At 42.4% G+C, this 15,431-nt stretch overlaps 1 protein-coding gene across 1 annotated transcript; it reads right to left on the bottom strand.

The window, feature by feature from the left end:
• Window positions 1–5,285: 5,285 nt before the first annotated feature.
• LOC137590978 (carbohydrate sulfotransferase 12-like) lies at window positions 5,286–14,823 on the bottom strand. Its single transcript, XM_068308836.1, has 5 exons — window positions 14,781–14,823; window positions 14,287–14,450; window positions 6,541–6,678; window positions 6,136–6,437; window positions 5,286–5,526 (listed from the first exon to the last, which is right to left on the bottom strand). Exons 1-5 carry the CDS (start codon window positions 14,821–14,823, stop codon window positions 5,286–5,288), a joined length of 888 nt encoding a protein of 295 aa, XP_068164937.1.
• Window positions 14,824–15,431: the final 608 nt, after the last annotated feature.

Genomic DNA, 15,431 nt, shown 5'->3' with positions numbered 1-15,431 from the left:
CTTGGAAAAGTTTTGTGGGTCCTCCTGCCCAGTCTCAGGAGGTGGCGTTGTCGGACTCAAAGGGAGGTAGCCAGACTCCCCAGTTACCAAACTAGTATCCAGGGCCTGCTGGTCAGAATCCTCCTGGTGCCCTTCGGCTGTTGAAGCTTCAATTCTGCAGAGATTACCAAAAGCAGCAGCTGAAGAGGTTGAAAAACAATGAACCCAAAAAGCACTGGAACTTAACTCTCATTTGTTCATTATACCACACACAGCTCAGCATGAGAACAGACGGGACCCCAAATCAATGTTTTTATTTATTTGTAAGTGACATTCACATTGCAATGCTTACTTTTCTAACACCTAGCTCTTCATACTACATTCTTAAAGTTCATAGCTTGGTAGGATGGGAACTGTATCCATTGTACTGAGGTACAGGTAAGTAGTTTTCATTCAGAATCAGATCATCTATTAAATTTAAAGCAAGGTAAGTGTTGAGGAATTGGGGGCTAATAGTGCATGCCAATTCTCCAAGAGCAGATTATAACTGGTTAAAATTTTTGGAGCACATCAAAAAAACATTTTCATGTCAGTTGAAATTTCATTATGAATTTTGGACTCCATGAATCCACATTCTACTATGTAAAGTAATTTTGACTATTGCCACAAATCACAAAACCTTCAGATATTCAGAGTACTTTTACTGTTTCTGATTTACTAACAATAGCTGTTATTCTACAACTCCAGCTTTCATGGCAGTATGTACAAGATTACAGCTTTGTTTCCTTGGATTTATGGGATTCTTCTGTCATGTTGGCTCTCTACTGCCTAGACATGTTACAAGTAAATACAGGTAAAATGTGTGCATTTTATGTAAACTGAAATCCTAACAGTTCGTTTTGTTGGGAATGCACATATTTTGTGACATTGTTCAGGAAGTAGACAGTGGACCTGTGACTAAACCACTAATGAGATTCAGTTTTGGGGATTAAATGTTTGTTTTTGTTTTTTTAATTTTAAGATGTGTTAGATGTGGATCTAATCCTCCTATGGAACATTTTCAAGATGTGACCTGGATTGAAGTTGTTACTCAGAAATGAAACATTTACCATTTGTTTTCTATTCATTGAAGCCCCATGAAGCATTGAACCTTTTCATCCCAATCAGTTCACGCTGGTTCAAAGCTTCATGAGGCTTCATTTGCTCTATACAACATCTACTGCGTGGTAAAATATCAGGTGGGATGACTTTGAAGTGGATGTCATTTTGCAGAAAGCCTGTGAATAAAACTGTCAGCAAAATAAAGCAGTATGCAAAACATGGATAATTTAGTGATTGTAATTAATGTCCCTCTCACCCTTTTGGGGTGGTATCTGTGTGTCATCCTCAAGCTCGGGTCCTCAACCAGAGGCCTGGGAGTCTGAGGGTTCTGCGCAGTATCTTAGCTGTTCCTAGGACTGCGCTCTTCTGGACTGAGGCTTCAGATGTTGTTCCAGGAATCTGCTGGAGCCACTCTTCCAGTTTGGGGGTCACTGCCCCAAGTGCTCCTACTACCACGGGGACCACATTAACCTTAACCTTCCACATCTGTTCCAGCTGTTCTTTCAACCCTTGAGATTTCTCAATCTTTTCGTGTTCCTTCTTCCTGATGTTGGCGTCAGCTGGAATCGCCACATCTATCACCACTGCTCTCTTCTGCTCTTTGTCCATCACCACTATGTCCGGTTTGTTAGCCAGCAGCTGTTTGTCGGTCTGGAATCAAGTCCCACAGGATCTTAGCCATGTCATTCTCAACCACCTTCGGTGGTATGTCCCATTGGGATTTGGGTACTACAGGGACCACGTCAGTCTTGACTCTTCACATTCCAGCTGTTTATTTCATCCATAAACACTTCTAAAACTTTTCATGTTCCTTCAGGTTGTTGTCGTCAGCTGGTTCTGCTTCTATAATTTTTTCACTCTTATGTCAGCAAGTTAACACTGTGTATAAATTATGCAAGCTAAAGATATGAAATTAATTGGTATTTCAAGAAACACAAATTAACTAGTCTCCAGGTTAAGCCAAAAATAACCATTCCATTTTTTTCCAATACTTTATTTACAAATGAATTTTCAGTAATACTAAAATGGTGAATAATTATATTTTAAGCTTACAAAGTGAAATCTATAAAATAGGTACAGGAAAAACATCTAATTTAATGAATACAATTTGGCAAGGTTTACCATATGGAGCCTTCCTCTGAATGGAAGAAAAAAACAAAAATACTTTTTGTAGGGTTATAAAATACAGGAATAATTATTTTACAATCATAAAAATGAAGGTATTTAGCAATGTGTATATTCAATTTGGTAGTTTACGTTGTCGATGTAGATTGACTATGGATCATCAATATCAACAGTTGACTAACTGTTGGAGAGTTCCTAAAAGTAATTTAAACCAACGTGTAATCAAGAAAGATGTGTTTGTAAACGACATGCTGAAGTATACGTGTTTAACTATCAGGTTCTAGTGCCTCTGGAGTCAGCTGACCGGCACAGGCAGGCCAGGTGTACTACGGCTCGAGTAGTCGCGGAGGCAAAAACTCTGGTCTGGGAGGAGTTCAGAGATGGCATGGAGGAAGACTATCGGTCAGCCTCGAAGAAATTCTGGCAAACCATTCAGAAGGGGAAAGCGGTGCACAGCCAACACTGTTTACAGTAGAGGCGGAGAGCTGCTGACCTTGACTGAGGTTATTGCTGGGCGGTGGAAAGAATACTTTGAGGATCTCCTCGATCCTGCTGCCATGTCTTACACAGAGGAAGGGGACGCTGATGTCTCAGAAGTGGACTCGTCCATCACCCAAGCTGAAGTCACCAAGGTGGTTGCCAAACTCCTCGGTGGCAAAGCACCGAGGGTGGTGAGATTCGCCCTGAGTACCTCAAGTCTCTGGATGTGCAGGGGCTGTCATGGTTGACACGTCTGTTACATCGCATGGCAGTCAGGGACAGTACCTCTGGATTGGCAGACCGGGGCGGTGGTCCTTCTTTTCAAAAAGGGGAACCGGAGGGTGTGTTCCAACGATAAGGGGATCACACTCCTCAGCCTCCCGGGGAAAGTCTATTCCAGGGTACTGGAGAGGAGGATTAGACCTATAGTCGAACCGTGGATTCAGGAGGAACAATACGGTTTTCGTCCCGGTCGTGGAGCACTGGACCAGCTCTACACTACCTATCAAGTGCTCGAGGGTTCATGGGAGTTTGCCCAACCAGTCCACATGTGTTTAGTGGATCTGGAGAAGGCATTCAATCGTGTCCCTCGTGGTATCTTGTGGGGAGTGCTTCAGGAGTATGGGGTCCGGGGCCCTTTGCTGAGTGCTGTCCGGTCCCTGTATGACCGAAGCCAGAGCTTGGTTTGCATTGCCGGCAGTAAGTCAGACCTGTTCCAGGTGCATGTTGGACTCCGGCAGGGCTGCCTTCTATCACCGGTTCTGTTCATAATCTTTATGGACAGAATTTCTAGGCGCAGCCAGGATCTGGAGGGAGTCCGGTTTGGGGACCAAAGGATTTCATCTCTGCTTTTTGCAGACGATGTTGTCTTGTTGACCTCATCAGACCTTCAGCATGCACTGGGACGGTTTGCAGCCGAGTGTGACACGAGTGGGATGAGGATCAGCACCTCTAAATCTGAGGCCATGGTTCTCAGCCGAAAAAGGGTGGTGTGCCCTCTTCAGGCTGGTGGGGAGTCCTTGCTCCAAGTGGAGTTTAAGTATCTTGGGGTCATGTTCACGAGTGAGGGAAGGATGGAACGTGAAATTGACAGATGGATCGGTGCAGCTTCTGCAGTGATGCAGTCGCTGTGTAGGTCAGTTGTGGTGAAGAAGGACCTGAGTCGCAAGACGAAGCTCTCGATTTACCGTTCAATCTACGTTCGTACTCTCACCTATGGTCATGAGCTTTGGGTCATGACCGAAAGGACAAGATCCCAGATACAAGCGGCTGAAATGAGTTTCCTCCGTAGAGTGGCTGGGCACACCCTTAGAGATAGGGTGAGGAGCTCAGTCACCAGGGAGGAGCTCGGAGTAGAACCGCTGCTCCTCCACCTCGAGCTGAGTCAGTTTAAGTGGCTTGGGCATCTGCTCCAGATGCCTCCTGGAGCGCCACCCTGGGGAGGTTTTCTGGACATGTCCTACCGGGAGGAGACTTCGAGGAAGACCTAGGACACACTGGAGGGTCTATGTCTCTCGGCTGGCCTGGGAACACCTCGAGCTCCCCCCAGAGTGAGCTGGAGGAGGTGTCTGGGGATGGGAAAGTATGTCATCCCTGCTGAGACTGTTGCTCCCGCTTATCCCAGCTGCGGACAAGCGGTTGATGATGGATGGATGGATGTTTCTTGTGCACTTTTTTCATCTGTAAAACAGAATATAGAGTTTGTGTTGTATGAGTTTCAACTTTCTGTGCTTTGATTATCCTGTGCTCGATGAGGAAGCTTGCTTCTTTTCACCACAGGACTACTGCGGCTACCAGCCTCCTAACAAAGCCAATACTCACACCCTCTGACGTAACTGAGTATTTCTCTACAATTACACAACTATAGGTGAGTCCAATAAGATGAAGATGCTGAGGTTCTCTTTGGGAGTGAACAGGATGGATAGGATCAGGAATGAGTACATCAGAGGGACAGCACATGTTAGAGGTTTTGGAGATAAAGTCAGAGAGGCCAGACTGAGATGGTTTGGACATGTCCAGAGGAGAAATAGTGAATATATTGGTAGAATGATGCTGAGTTTTGAACATCCAGGCAGGAGGCCTAGAGGAAGACCAAAGAGAAGGTTTATGGATGCAATGAGGGAGGACATGAAGGTAATTGGTGTGAGAGAAGAGGATGCAAAGAACAGCGCAAGAGGCAATTGATACGCTGTGGTGACCCCTGAAAGGAAAAGCCGAAAGGAAAAGAAGAAGACTGAGAAAAATAGAGATGGGGGACCAAGTTAAATTCAAGAACTAATAAAAGACAGTTTTGAACAAAATCTGAACCAGTCCAAATGACTAAAATATCGAGGGCATCACAAATGCAGTATTTCCTCTGACAGGAGACTATTACTTGTAGTGAGTGATGCCCTGTTATTTTGAATATTTTGGTGTGTACATGTTTAAGATGAAAGACAGGATAATGTGAGGAGATTCTCATTATGCCTGTGATGAGATGAAAACAATGGTTTTGATTTTAAGACTCCTGTATTGTGAAGCTAACCTCAATAATTGCTGTTAGCCTAGTGTCAAAAACATTTTTCCACCCTCACTGTATATGTCCAAATATCATCTTCATCTTAACCTTCAAGCAATTCAACAGGCTTTGGGTAGCCAAAAAGCTCAAAGTCCATCTCATATATTTGGTACAGTTTTTTCCTGTCCTCAATGGGCACTTGTTTGAAATAGGCTGATACAACCTCTTTGGTAGTCACATTTATATAGGCAGGAGGAAGCTTAATGTCATTGTCCAGCTTTAATATCCTCAGAAAATGCTCAGCATCCTCTGAAAGAGTCTCCTGATAGCCAATAAAATCATACCTGAGAATGAAAACAAACCAAAATTAGATAACAGGTTCAACAAGAACAAAATAATTAAGTTGTTTTAGCATTGAATTCCCTGGTACTTTGTGTCTGTACATGTCAGAGTTCAACAACTTTGCAGAGTTTGCAGTCAACGTACTGAAGTTAAAGGGTTTGAACTGTAATTCAATATATGCAACCCATATCACTGGACTTAGAATACTATCAGAAAGTTAAACAGAGAACAATAGTTTCAGATAAACGAGTTTACAATGAGAATCTGTACATTTAAAATTCTCCAGCTGAAGATCAACCATTTTTATACTGTAAAACTGCATAGATTGACTATATGATGATACAATATTTTCTTCATGAAAACAGGTTTTTGCTGGGGATGACTCAACTTTTTCTTTTAAGCACTTAATAATTTTTTGGTTAGGGTCAACCATAGCTTCACTGTGGGAGCAGATAATTGAAAACTAAATATTGGACAAAATCAGAAGAGTAATCAGTACTGACAATAATAATTATTTTTTTAGCTTTCTATAATACTGATACAAGAACTCAACCTTATAAAAAACACAGACATAACATTTACAGCTACAGCCCTTAATGTAATAGTCTTACTTTATGAGGCAAGGATTGCACAATTGATACATCGGGCGCCAGTGTTGATCAAAAGGTTTCCTTTGGGTCTTTCGGTCAATCAGGTACTGTATGAAGTTGTGAAACGATGGGAAGACACCAGATGCGAGCTCAGCTGTTGTATTTGCTGAATGAGACTGGTTGCCATACTTCTCCAGGATGAGCTTATTTAACTTTTCATAGTACGGCTCCTTATTGTTCCGCATCTTGTCCCGATAGGCAGAGATGAGACGAACAAATGGATTACGGACAAACAAGAACTTTCTGTAGTGCTTCAATTTTGCCTGTAAAAAACAGATGTACATCAATCTTCTGTACCACAGTCATTCTTGTCTCACTGATTTTTTTTAAGTTGAGTGAATTTTAAACATCATGGAAAGAACTGACCTTGGCCTCCATTCTTGAGTTTCTGTCTAGGTATTTTAACATTGGGTTCCTATGGACTATTCGAAAAAACATGGCGTCTTGATATGGCTCACCCTGCATCAGGACAAGCATAAACCTCTTCCAGGTTGTACAAGCCACCTATAGAACAAATAATCCACAGTTTGAGATTGTAAATTCCAAAATTCTTGAGCATAATATAATAATAGATGGACAATAGTACTTTATTGATCCCAAACTGAGAAATTACAGCAATAGTAATTCAGTTCAAATCTAATCATCTGCACTGATCTACAGAAAATACCCTCACTGTGTAAATATTTGCAGTGAAAAATGTCACATAACATTTGATTTACTAATTTATTTTAAAGAATAAAATTATAATAATGAATCTAAAAAAATAATATATATTTTTTAGATTTTTAAAATCACATTTAATCATAGAATCCAAATTACAAGATAATTACATTGACACAAAATCCAAGAGAGTTTAACGCAAAAAGAAATTCACATCTCAAAAACAGGTGTTTCATTTCATTTCAGCATGGAGGAGGTAGCACTAGCGGTGGGTGATGTTATCGGGTACACTGGGCTAGCCATTCGCCACTTTGCCATAGGCGAAGTAAATTCCAGATTGGCTACAAGGTTTTTAGACTGTGTAGCCACAGTGGCGTTCTTATTTTTACGGAAAAAAAGCTGAAACTTACAACTTTTCGCTCGCTAGCACCGCTATTTCGGCTAGCACCGCTCTCTAGCGCCGCTATTTCTGCTAGCGCCATTTGCTAGCGCAGCTATTTCCGCTAGCACCGCTCTCTAGCGCCGCTATTTCTGCTAGCGCCATTTGCTAGCGCCGCTATTTCCGCTAGCTAGCGCCGCTATTTCCTCTAGCGCTGCTCGCTAGCGCCCCTATTTCCGCTGGCGCCGCTCGCTAGCGCCGCTATTTCTGCTGGCGCCGCTATTTCCGCATGCCGACGGAAATAGCCGAAGTGAACCGAACGCTCCCGATCGTTAAATATGCACTCGGGTCATGACCTCCTCTCGTCCAATGAAAAACAAATATTCTTTTTTACAAGCTAAACCCATGAATTGGTGTACGACAAGGCGTGGACGATCGATCTAAATAAATTAAGAATCCAGTGTCATACAGTAGAATTTGTTTAAAAATAGTAATCAGCAAATGGTGAATGCTGAGGGGGGCTAGGAGTGGAGACAGACCGATCAGAAGGTAAATGAAAGATATTATCAATACTTTTTTTTAGTCTTAGAGTTTTGATCCCTATGACTGGCAGGAATAACCAGCGATGCATGTAAATGTGTATCAAATCAAATCCACTTTTATTCGTCCACACAATGGGGAAATTATGTTTTCCACTCCAGTTTTTTTTGTACATGCATATACATTATATATATATATATATATATATATGTGTGTGTGTGTGTGTTAGTCAGAATACACACACACAAACATTGTATACAGGCCCCTGAACACAACACACACTAGGGGCCTGTAGGCATGCAGTTAATGACAACCAGTACAAGAGAGGTGGAGGGACGGGTCGCGACTTCGGGGGTGCGCCCAATGAGCAGCTTGTGGGGGGACGGCACCCTGCTCAAGGGCGCCTCGGCAGTGGCTGGGAGGTGAGCTGACACCTCCCACTGTCAGCTCACTCTCCGAAGATGTCTGGCTTGAGCGGGAATCGAAACACCGATGGCTGGGCGCTGTCTGGTCCCAAGACGTCCGCTCTACCGCTGAGCCACTGCCGCTTGCATCTCGCTTGCTATAATAGCAAGTAAAACTTACAAATAAACATTGAGTAATATTTTGTATGTCTGTATCTTCACATAGTGAAAGCAAGTTTTCAATTGTTGAATCTCACATTTATACCTGCATAAAGTAGGATAGAAATAAAGATAGTTCAGCTTGAACTGTTGACTTTAGTGTATTTTTGTAGGTAAACTGAACAGAAGATTTTGCCCTCAGAATGCACCAGAATGCAAGAAAACAATCACACTTTCTAAAAAATTTCCCGGGGGAGGCCCCCTGGACCCCCCCTGTGGCGGACTTTCCCCCCCCACACACTCCACGACGGGTGTGGTTTTACACCACCAAACAATTGAAAACTTGCATTCACTATGCAAAGACAGTCATACGAGATATTACTCAATGTTTACTTTTAAGTTTCACTTACTATTATAACAAGCTGCTGTCTTGGACACAGAATGTGGCTTTTTGTGGTTTTCTCAATTCTTTTACACTGAGCCCAATGGCTTAGTCATACTAGCTCCTGGTGCAAGCCCAGGTATAGTGCACTGAAGTCTGCCGGCCGAATGAACAGGGTAATCGTCATGTTCGTGGAGAAGATAGAACAGGTAAAGTTACTGGTGGAACAGGGGATAAACGTTAATGGACTGTTTGTTATGCCGCTGTCACAGCTGGTGTCTAAGATCACGCTGTCGAACGTCCTCTGTTTCATCAGTGATGACTTCCTGGTTAGAGAACTCTACCGACAGGTATCCATGATCTTGAAAAGCAAGGCAGACGAATTTAACTACCGTTTTGTTGTTAGAATGGACAACTATGACTACCCGTGGTACGCCACCTCCTCTCGGATGAAATGTTTTGGCTGTGGAGAGGAAGGACACATTGTTACCGCCTGTCCGAGGCGCATCAGTGATGCTCCGGGTCCTGGTGACATAGCGGTTCCCACCGCCGCTCCGAGGCGTCGCATTCTGGCTCCGCAGCGCCGGAGCATCGGGGAAGCGGAGCAGAGAGACGCTCCGAGGGGCGAGACTGAGAGTCACATGCAGGTAGCAGAGATAACCAGTAATATCGCGAGGGGGCGAAGTGAAGGTGGGACAAGTGAGGATGGTGACAGGGTGGCTGAGAGAGCAGGTGGAGTGATGGGTGAGAGTGAGGCGGCTCCCAGCGAGTTGGGTGACGTGACGGCTATGGTGGGTGAGAATGGTGGGCTGACAGGTGAACAGGGAGAGATTGGAGAGGTAGTGAGTGAAATGGGTGAGATTATGGAGGTGGTAGGTGAACTGGGTGAGAAAGGTACACTGGGTGAGACTAAGGTGGTGACAAGGGCAGTAGGTGAAAATAGGAAGGGGACTGGTGATAAAAACGAGAATGTTGAGACAGGAAACCAGACAGGTACTGAAGATATCACAGATGAGCGTGAGTCTGAATGGATTCCTGCTTCTACTAGGCGGCGCGGTAAGCGGAAGAATGTTTTAACTGTTTCTGCCAGACATAAAGCTGGTCGACTTGAGAGCACACCGAGAGTTCAAGACAGTAGTGACTGTGATGAATGTATGTCTGATTGCAGTGACCTATCTCATACTCCAGTCACTGCCAGTCAACAGCACGATTTGTACCCTGAAAAATGTTTAAATTGTTTTTACAACAAACTAAAGGCATGAAAGGTCTGAATCTGGAACAGTTTTTTCCTGATAAATTATTTTTTTATAATTCAGCAAAACCACTTATTAAAAACAGAGCCACATCAGAACTCAGTGACCAAGAGATATACCGACTCAAAAAGAAACTGTATAAAGTCCGTAAACAGTTTGATGGGGCTGTCTTTATTTAGTTACTTTAAGGTTCTTTTAACTTTTTTACTGTTTTAAACACCATTTCCCTGTTTTTAAAGACTGTAATATAATGCCAGCTGCTTTTACTGATCATTCTCCGGTTTTATGTCACGTTGTGATGAGAAATATTTTACCTAGGAGTGCATACTGACATTTTAATTCAACTTTAGCTCTAGACAGAGGCTTTAGAGAGATCTTAAGTTATTTTTGGAATACTTTTAGACTTAGAAAAGCTGATTTTACCTCTCTTAGGCAGTGTTGGGACTATGGCAAAACAGAGATAAAACTCCTGTGCCAGCAGTATACTCTGAACGTCACACGTGACACCTGCCAGTCTATGAAAGACCTGGAGGCTGAGATCGTGGAGTTAGAGACAAGCGCTTCCACAGGAAATCAGAGGTGTACTGAAATCCTCAAGTCCAAAAGAATGGCTTTAGCTGACCTGTTGGATACTAAAGTACAGGGTGCACTGGTCCGTTCCAGGGTACAAAACATCACCGAGATGGATGCTCCCTCTAGCTTGTTCTTCGGCCTGGAAAAGAAGCATGGACAGACCAACGTGATCCACTCCCTGCTGTCTGACACAGGACAGGAGCTGACAGAGCCCGGACAGATCAGAAGGCGAGCTGTGAGTTTTTATTCATCTTTGTATGACAGTGAATACCAAGAAAACCAGCCACTGTTGGAGGAGTTCTGTGCAGAGCTACCTCAGGGTTTCTAGCCCAAATCCAGACCAAACTTGTTAAATTTTTTCTGGGATGGGCTGCATTGGTTGCCTCAAGGAGTGTTGTTTTTATCAAGAGAGGAGGGGGGACAGGGCCTCATCCACCTGGCTAGTAGAACAGCTACGTTCAGATTACAGTTCATCCAGCGGTTTCTGACCGGACCAGCAGATCTGACGTGGAGAGGTGGCCAGCTGCATATTCAAACGTGTGAGTAACTTGGACCTGGATGCTGCACTGTTTTTAATGGATTCTAAGTTTCTAAAGTTAAATGGTTTGCCTCCGTTTTATCATTGTGTTTTTAAGTCATGGGCCCTATTTAAAAGCAGCCCAGGAAAAAGCTCTGACTCTCTGTTCTGGTTACTGAAGGAACCACTAGTGCATGGAGCCAGGCTGAATGTCTGCAGTGGAGCCACACTTGGGCTGTCTGCAGCGCTTTGCTGAACCAGGACCATGACCCTCAAGCAGCTGGTGGACAACGACGGGCCAGTGGATGCCCAGGCTGTGAGCTCCCTGCTGAACATCAAATCCACCAGGGTGGCTCAGAGGGTGCCACAACTGTGGAGGCAAAGACTCTCCGGGAAGGAGAGAAGCCTCCTCCTGGACTATACAGGGACTGTGCCAGACAGCAAAGATCCTTTCCCTGAGGTCCACATCAGTCCCCTGTTTGGAGTACTGGAGGGTCCTCACCCCGGAGATGAACGATAAATCAGCCTGCACACGACCAACAAAAAAATATTGTACAGACAATGTGTAAAAGTGATCAACAAGAAAAGCCTGTGTGACAGAGCACCCACTACCTGGACCAACAGGATGACGGGAAATGGACCTGACCCACAGTGGAGACTTCAGCACAAACCTCCCCTCAAGAAAAAAAACAGCCGACCTCCAGTGGAGAATTTCACATGGTGCCATCGGTTCCAATGCTTTTATCTCTGTTTCTAACCCTGCTGTGTCCAGCCAGTGTCCCTTCTGTCCCCTTCGTGAGGCAGTCTTTCATACTTTCAGTGAGTGTGGGAGACTTGCAGTGCTCTTCACTCTTCTAATGAATGTTTTTAATCTGTTCAGTGAAAATTTTAGTATCAGGAAATTCATCTACGGTGCTGGGTACAATAAATCAAATCAGAGAAAGTGGCAGCTTTTAAACTTTATCTCTGGAGAAGCAAAACTCGCAATTTATGTGACCAGGAAGAGGAGAATTGAAAACAATACTGTTCAAGAGGCAGCTACTGTTTTTTGCTGTAACATCAGATGTCGCTTAAAACTAGAATTTGGTTTCTATAGCATGACAAAAGACCTGAATAACTTTAGGAACATCTGGTGTTACAAAAATGTCCTATGCACTTTAGTTGATGACCACCTCACTTTTGCAAACTTCCTATTATAATGCACAAAGTTTTATATTGTATTTCCTTTTGTTTATTGGTGTTTAGTGTTTTTGAGTGTTTACTGTTTTTGAAGTTTCATCTAATGAAGAATTGTAAAATGTTCTAAATGTTCTGAATGTGATTGTTTTTTTGCAAAAAATCTTCTTCTGAAGCACTTTAGTGCTTTCATCTAATGTAAAATTGTAAAATGTTTGAATGTGATTAAAGTGTTTTTGCAAAAAACAAAACTTTTCTTTCTTTCTCATGTTTGCTTCTTTCTTTTACATTTCTTTGATATGTTTCATTACTATACAAGTTGATATATAAATGACATTATGAAATAACATATGTCAAAAAATGGGTAGTTTTCTGGAGTCTTGGAAAGGATTAAGAACATTTAGATTATTTGTAACGGGAAAAATGTATTTGGAATTTGAACAAATCTGTATTCGAACAGCCTTCCGGAATGAATTGTGGTTGGGAACTGAGGTTTTCCTATACCGTGTATTTCCTGAACAAAGAAAACATCTAACATTTTAATATTTATCAAACAAAAAAAAAGGTTTTTTAAAAAAGGCAGACAAAATAAAAAACAACAACTAACTGTTCTCCACAGTCATCCTTTTTACTTTTGCCATTAATTACTTCAATCTAAAAACCTCTTGGATCGTAAAAACTGGTTGGTCACGTCCATGCAACCTCTGCAACCACAGCAGCCTGCTGCATAGCGGCCTTGGCGGCTGACCCCCGTGCAGTCACAGCTACTTGCCCCATGGCAGCCGATGGCCAGCGCTCATCCTCTCCCTTCGGACAGTGACACATGAGGCCCTCCCATCCGCACCGGAAACATTTCATGCCCTCACTGGTGACATAAACCGTGTAATCACAGTAATCAATTTTCAATGTGAACGTGATATTCAGTTCTTCATTGATCCGATTAGGGATCATCATAACCTGTCTCTGGAAAGCGTATCATGCCTGAGTGGTATTGCCGACGGGGAACATATAGTATTTCTAGGACTCAGAAGCCGACCATTTTGCGACAACTCCCTGTCCAGGCCTCATCGCTGAGGTATGGCAATGCGTTCGATATGATCATCGTTTTAAGTGGGTTAGCCAGGGGGAGGACGGGGTTGAAGGTATTCTTAATCACCACCCTACACACAACTACCTGGTACACCTTTTTCACTTAATTGAGAAAAATTACTACCGCTTTGTTCAATTGGGAGGCTGATTTAACTCTGTCGTATCCGACCTGCTCTCCCGCCGCTAAACACACTTTCCCCACCGAGCAGCTGGGAGCTGGGGTCAGCTTGATACCATACTGGCAAGTGAGCTTTACCAGTGTGTCTTTTTTCTGCTGCGGTTGCCCATCTCGGGGCTACCATATTGCCTCCTAATCTCCGCAAAAACCCCACAAACTACTGAACGCAACTGCGATGTAACTGTCGCTGACAGAAAGGGATGTAGCATACAAAAAAGCAAAAAAACAGTGCATACGCACACAAAGACGTCACACTCTCGTCTATTCCTCTCACAAACTCCCAATGACTGCTGGTTGAGCCAATTTGAGCTCATTTTTCAACAGATAATTTTTCATTTCATACCAAGTAAACTCACATTTGGAACAAAAAAAATGTATTGAACAATATTGATATCGTAATATTAATATTTGAGAAGGTCTCCAGGAACAAGTGCAGAAAGAAAAAAAAAAGTGTGTGTGGATGTTAATTATCTGCTTCATCCACTTGTGGTACTTTGCATGCTTTCTAACTCTGTAATGTGTTTCCCGTCTCTTCTTTGTTTGTCCTACCCAAACAGTAAAAGAAGCCCAAAAATATAAGACAAGTAAGTAATGTACTGTATATCTAAAGTTTTATGAAAAAATATTACAAATGTTTTTTAGTTTTGTTTTATGTCAGGGGATAAAAATATGGAGGCATACCTGGAATGCAATGTAAAAGACTTCATAAATTAAAGACAGATGTTCAGCAACACCGGTGAATGACATTCTTTTGTGTGTTATTGTGTTGTGCATGTGTGGTGTCTCTGGATGTCTTCATCACCTTGGGAATGAAACAGTAGAGGACACCATGATTGTCATCCACAAGGAGCTGCTGCAGCTGCCCTTCACTAACAGCCTCCACACTGCGGTTTTTAGAGAAGTCCTCGACACTATCACATACTTCTCTTAGATGTTGCTTTCTTTGTTCCTGCAGCTGATGGATTTCTGTTTTCAAGAAATAAGTAGAATATGTTTAGTACCTATTTAGAATTACTTCTCTTATTCAGGCAGTTCTTCTTCAATTCAGCTGAAGAACACACCCAAGAAATGAACCCCCCCCCAAAAACAAAACAAAAACAAAAACAAACAAACATTAAATCCCAAACACTGAATGAATCCCATCAGTGGTGTGGTCACAGGTCCACTCTCAAATAATTCACTGTCCAATTTCTGAAATATGTCACAAAATACATTTTTTTTCAACAAAAGGAACTGCTAGGATTTGAGTTCACATACAAATGCACACATGCGCAAGGAGAGAAACATTTAAATTACCTGTATTCACTTGCAGCATGTTTAGGTGGTAGTGGGCCAGCATGATGAGAGATAAAAATCCCATAAATCCAAGGAAACAATGCTGAAATCTTGCACATACTGCCATGAATGCTGGAGTTAGACAATATCATCCATTGTCAGTGAATCAGAAACAGTAAAAGTGCTGTCAAACGAATATATGAAGATTTAAACAGACTGGAGTATTTGTGGTATTAGTAAAAAACTAAATACAGCATGCCAGAATGTGGATTCATGGAGTTCAAAATCCATGAAAACATCTTTTTAATCCTCTCCAAAAATTTTAAGCAGTCATAAATAAATAGTTTCTTCTTGGAGAATTAGTATGTATTATTAGACTTGATCTATTACTTTGCTTTTAATTATAAATCACCTCAACACTTACCTTCCTTAAATTTCTTTACTAGATGACCTTCGTGCAGAAAAGAATCAAACATATAGAACATTTGTGTTGTGAGGTTGTTGCACGTTAACAAAGAGGCGTTAACAGTGAGAATCCAATACAACCTGTTTGACATGTAAAACTGGAATTTGCTGCACATACAAATTGAAATGCAGATTGAATTCAAACTGGTTGGTTACATGTTAAAATAAAGTGTCTCAAGTTAAGCTAATTAGATTTGGGAAGATTCA

This window comes from Antennarius striatus, chromosome 23 (assembly GCF_040054535.1).
Source record: "Antennarius striatus isolate MH-2024 chromosome 23, ASM4005453v1, whole genome shotgun sequence".
Classification (NCBI taxonomy): domain Eukaryota; kingdom Metazoa; phylum Chordata; class Actinopteri; order Lophiiformes; family Antennariidae; genus Antennarius; species Antennarius striatus.
This window is presented reverse-complemented; position numbering and strand designations above follow the sequence as displayed.

Excerpts from the sequence above, each read along its gene's own strand:
- LOC137590978 (XM_068308836.1), bottom strand. The coding sequence starts at position 14,823 with ATGCTGGCCCACTACCACCTAAACATGCTGCAAGTGAATACAG. Across the intron at positions 14,451-14,780 it reads CATGCTGCAAGTGAATACAG|AAATCCATCAGCTGCAGGAA; the intron begins GTAATTTAAATG and ends TCTTGAAAACAG. Across the intron at positions 6,438-6,540 it reads ACTCAAGAATGGAGGCCAAG|GCAAAATTGAAGCACTACAG; the intron begins GTCAGTTCTTTC and ends TGTTTTTTACAG.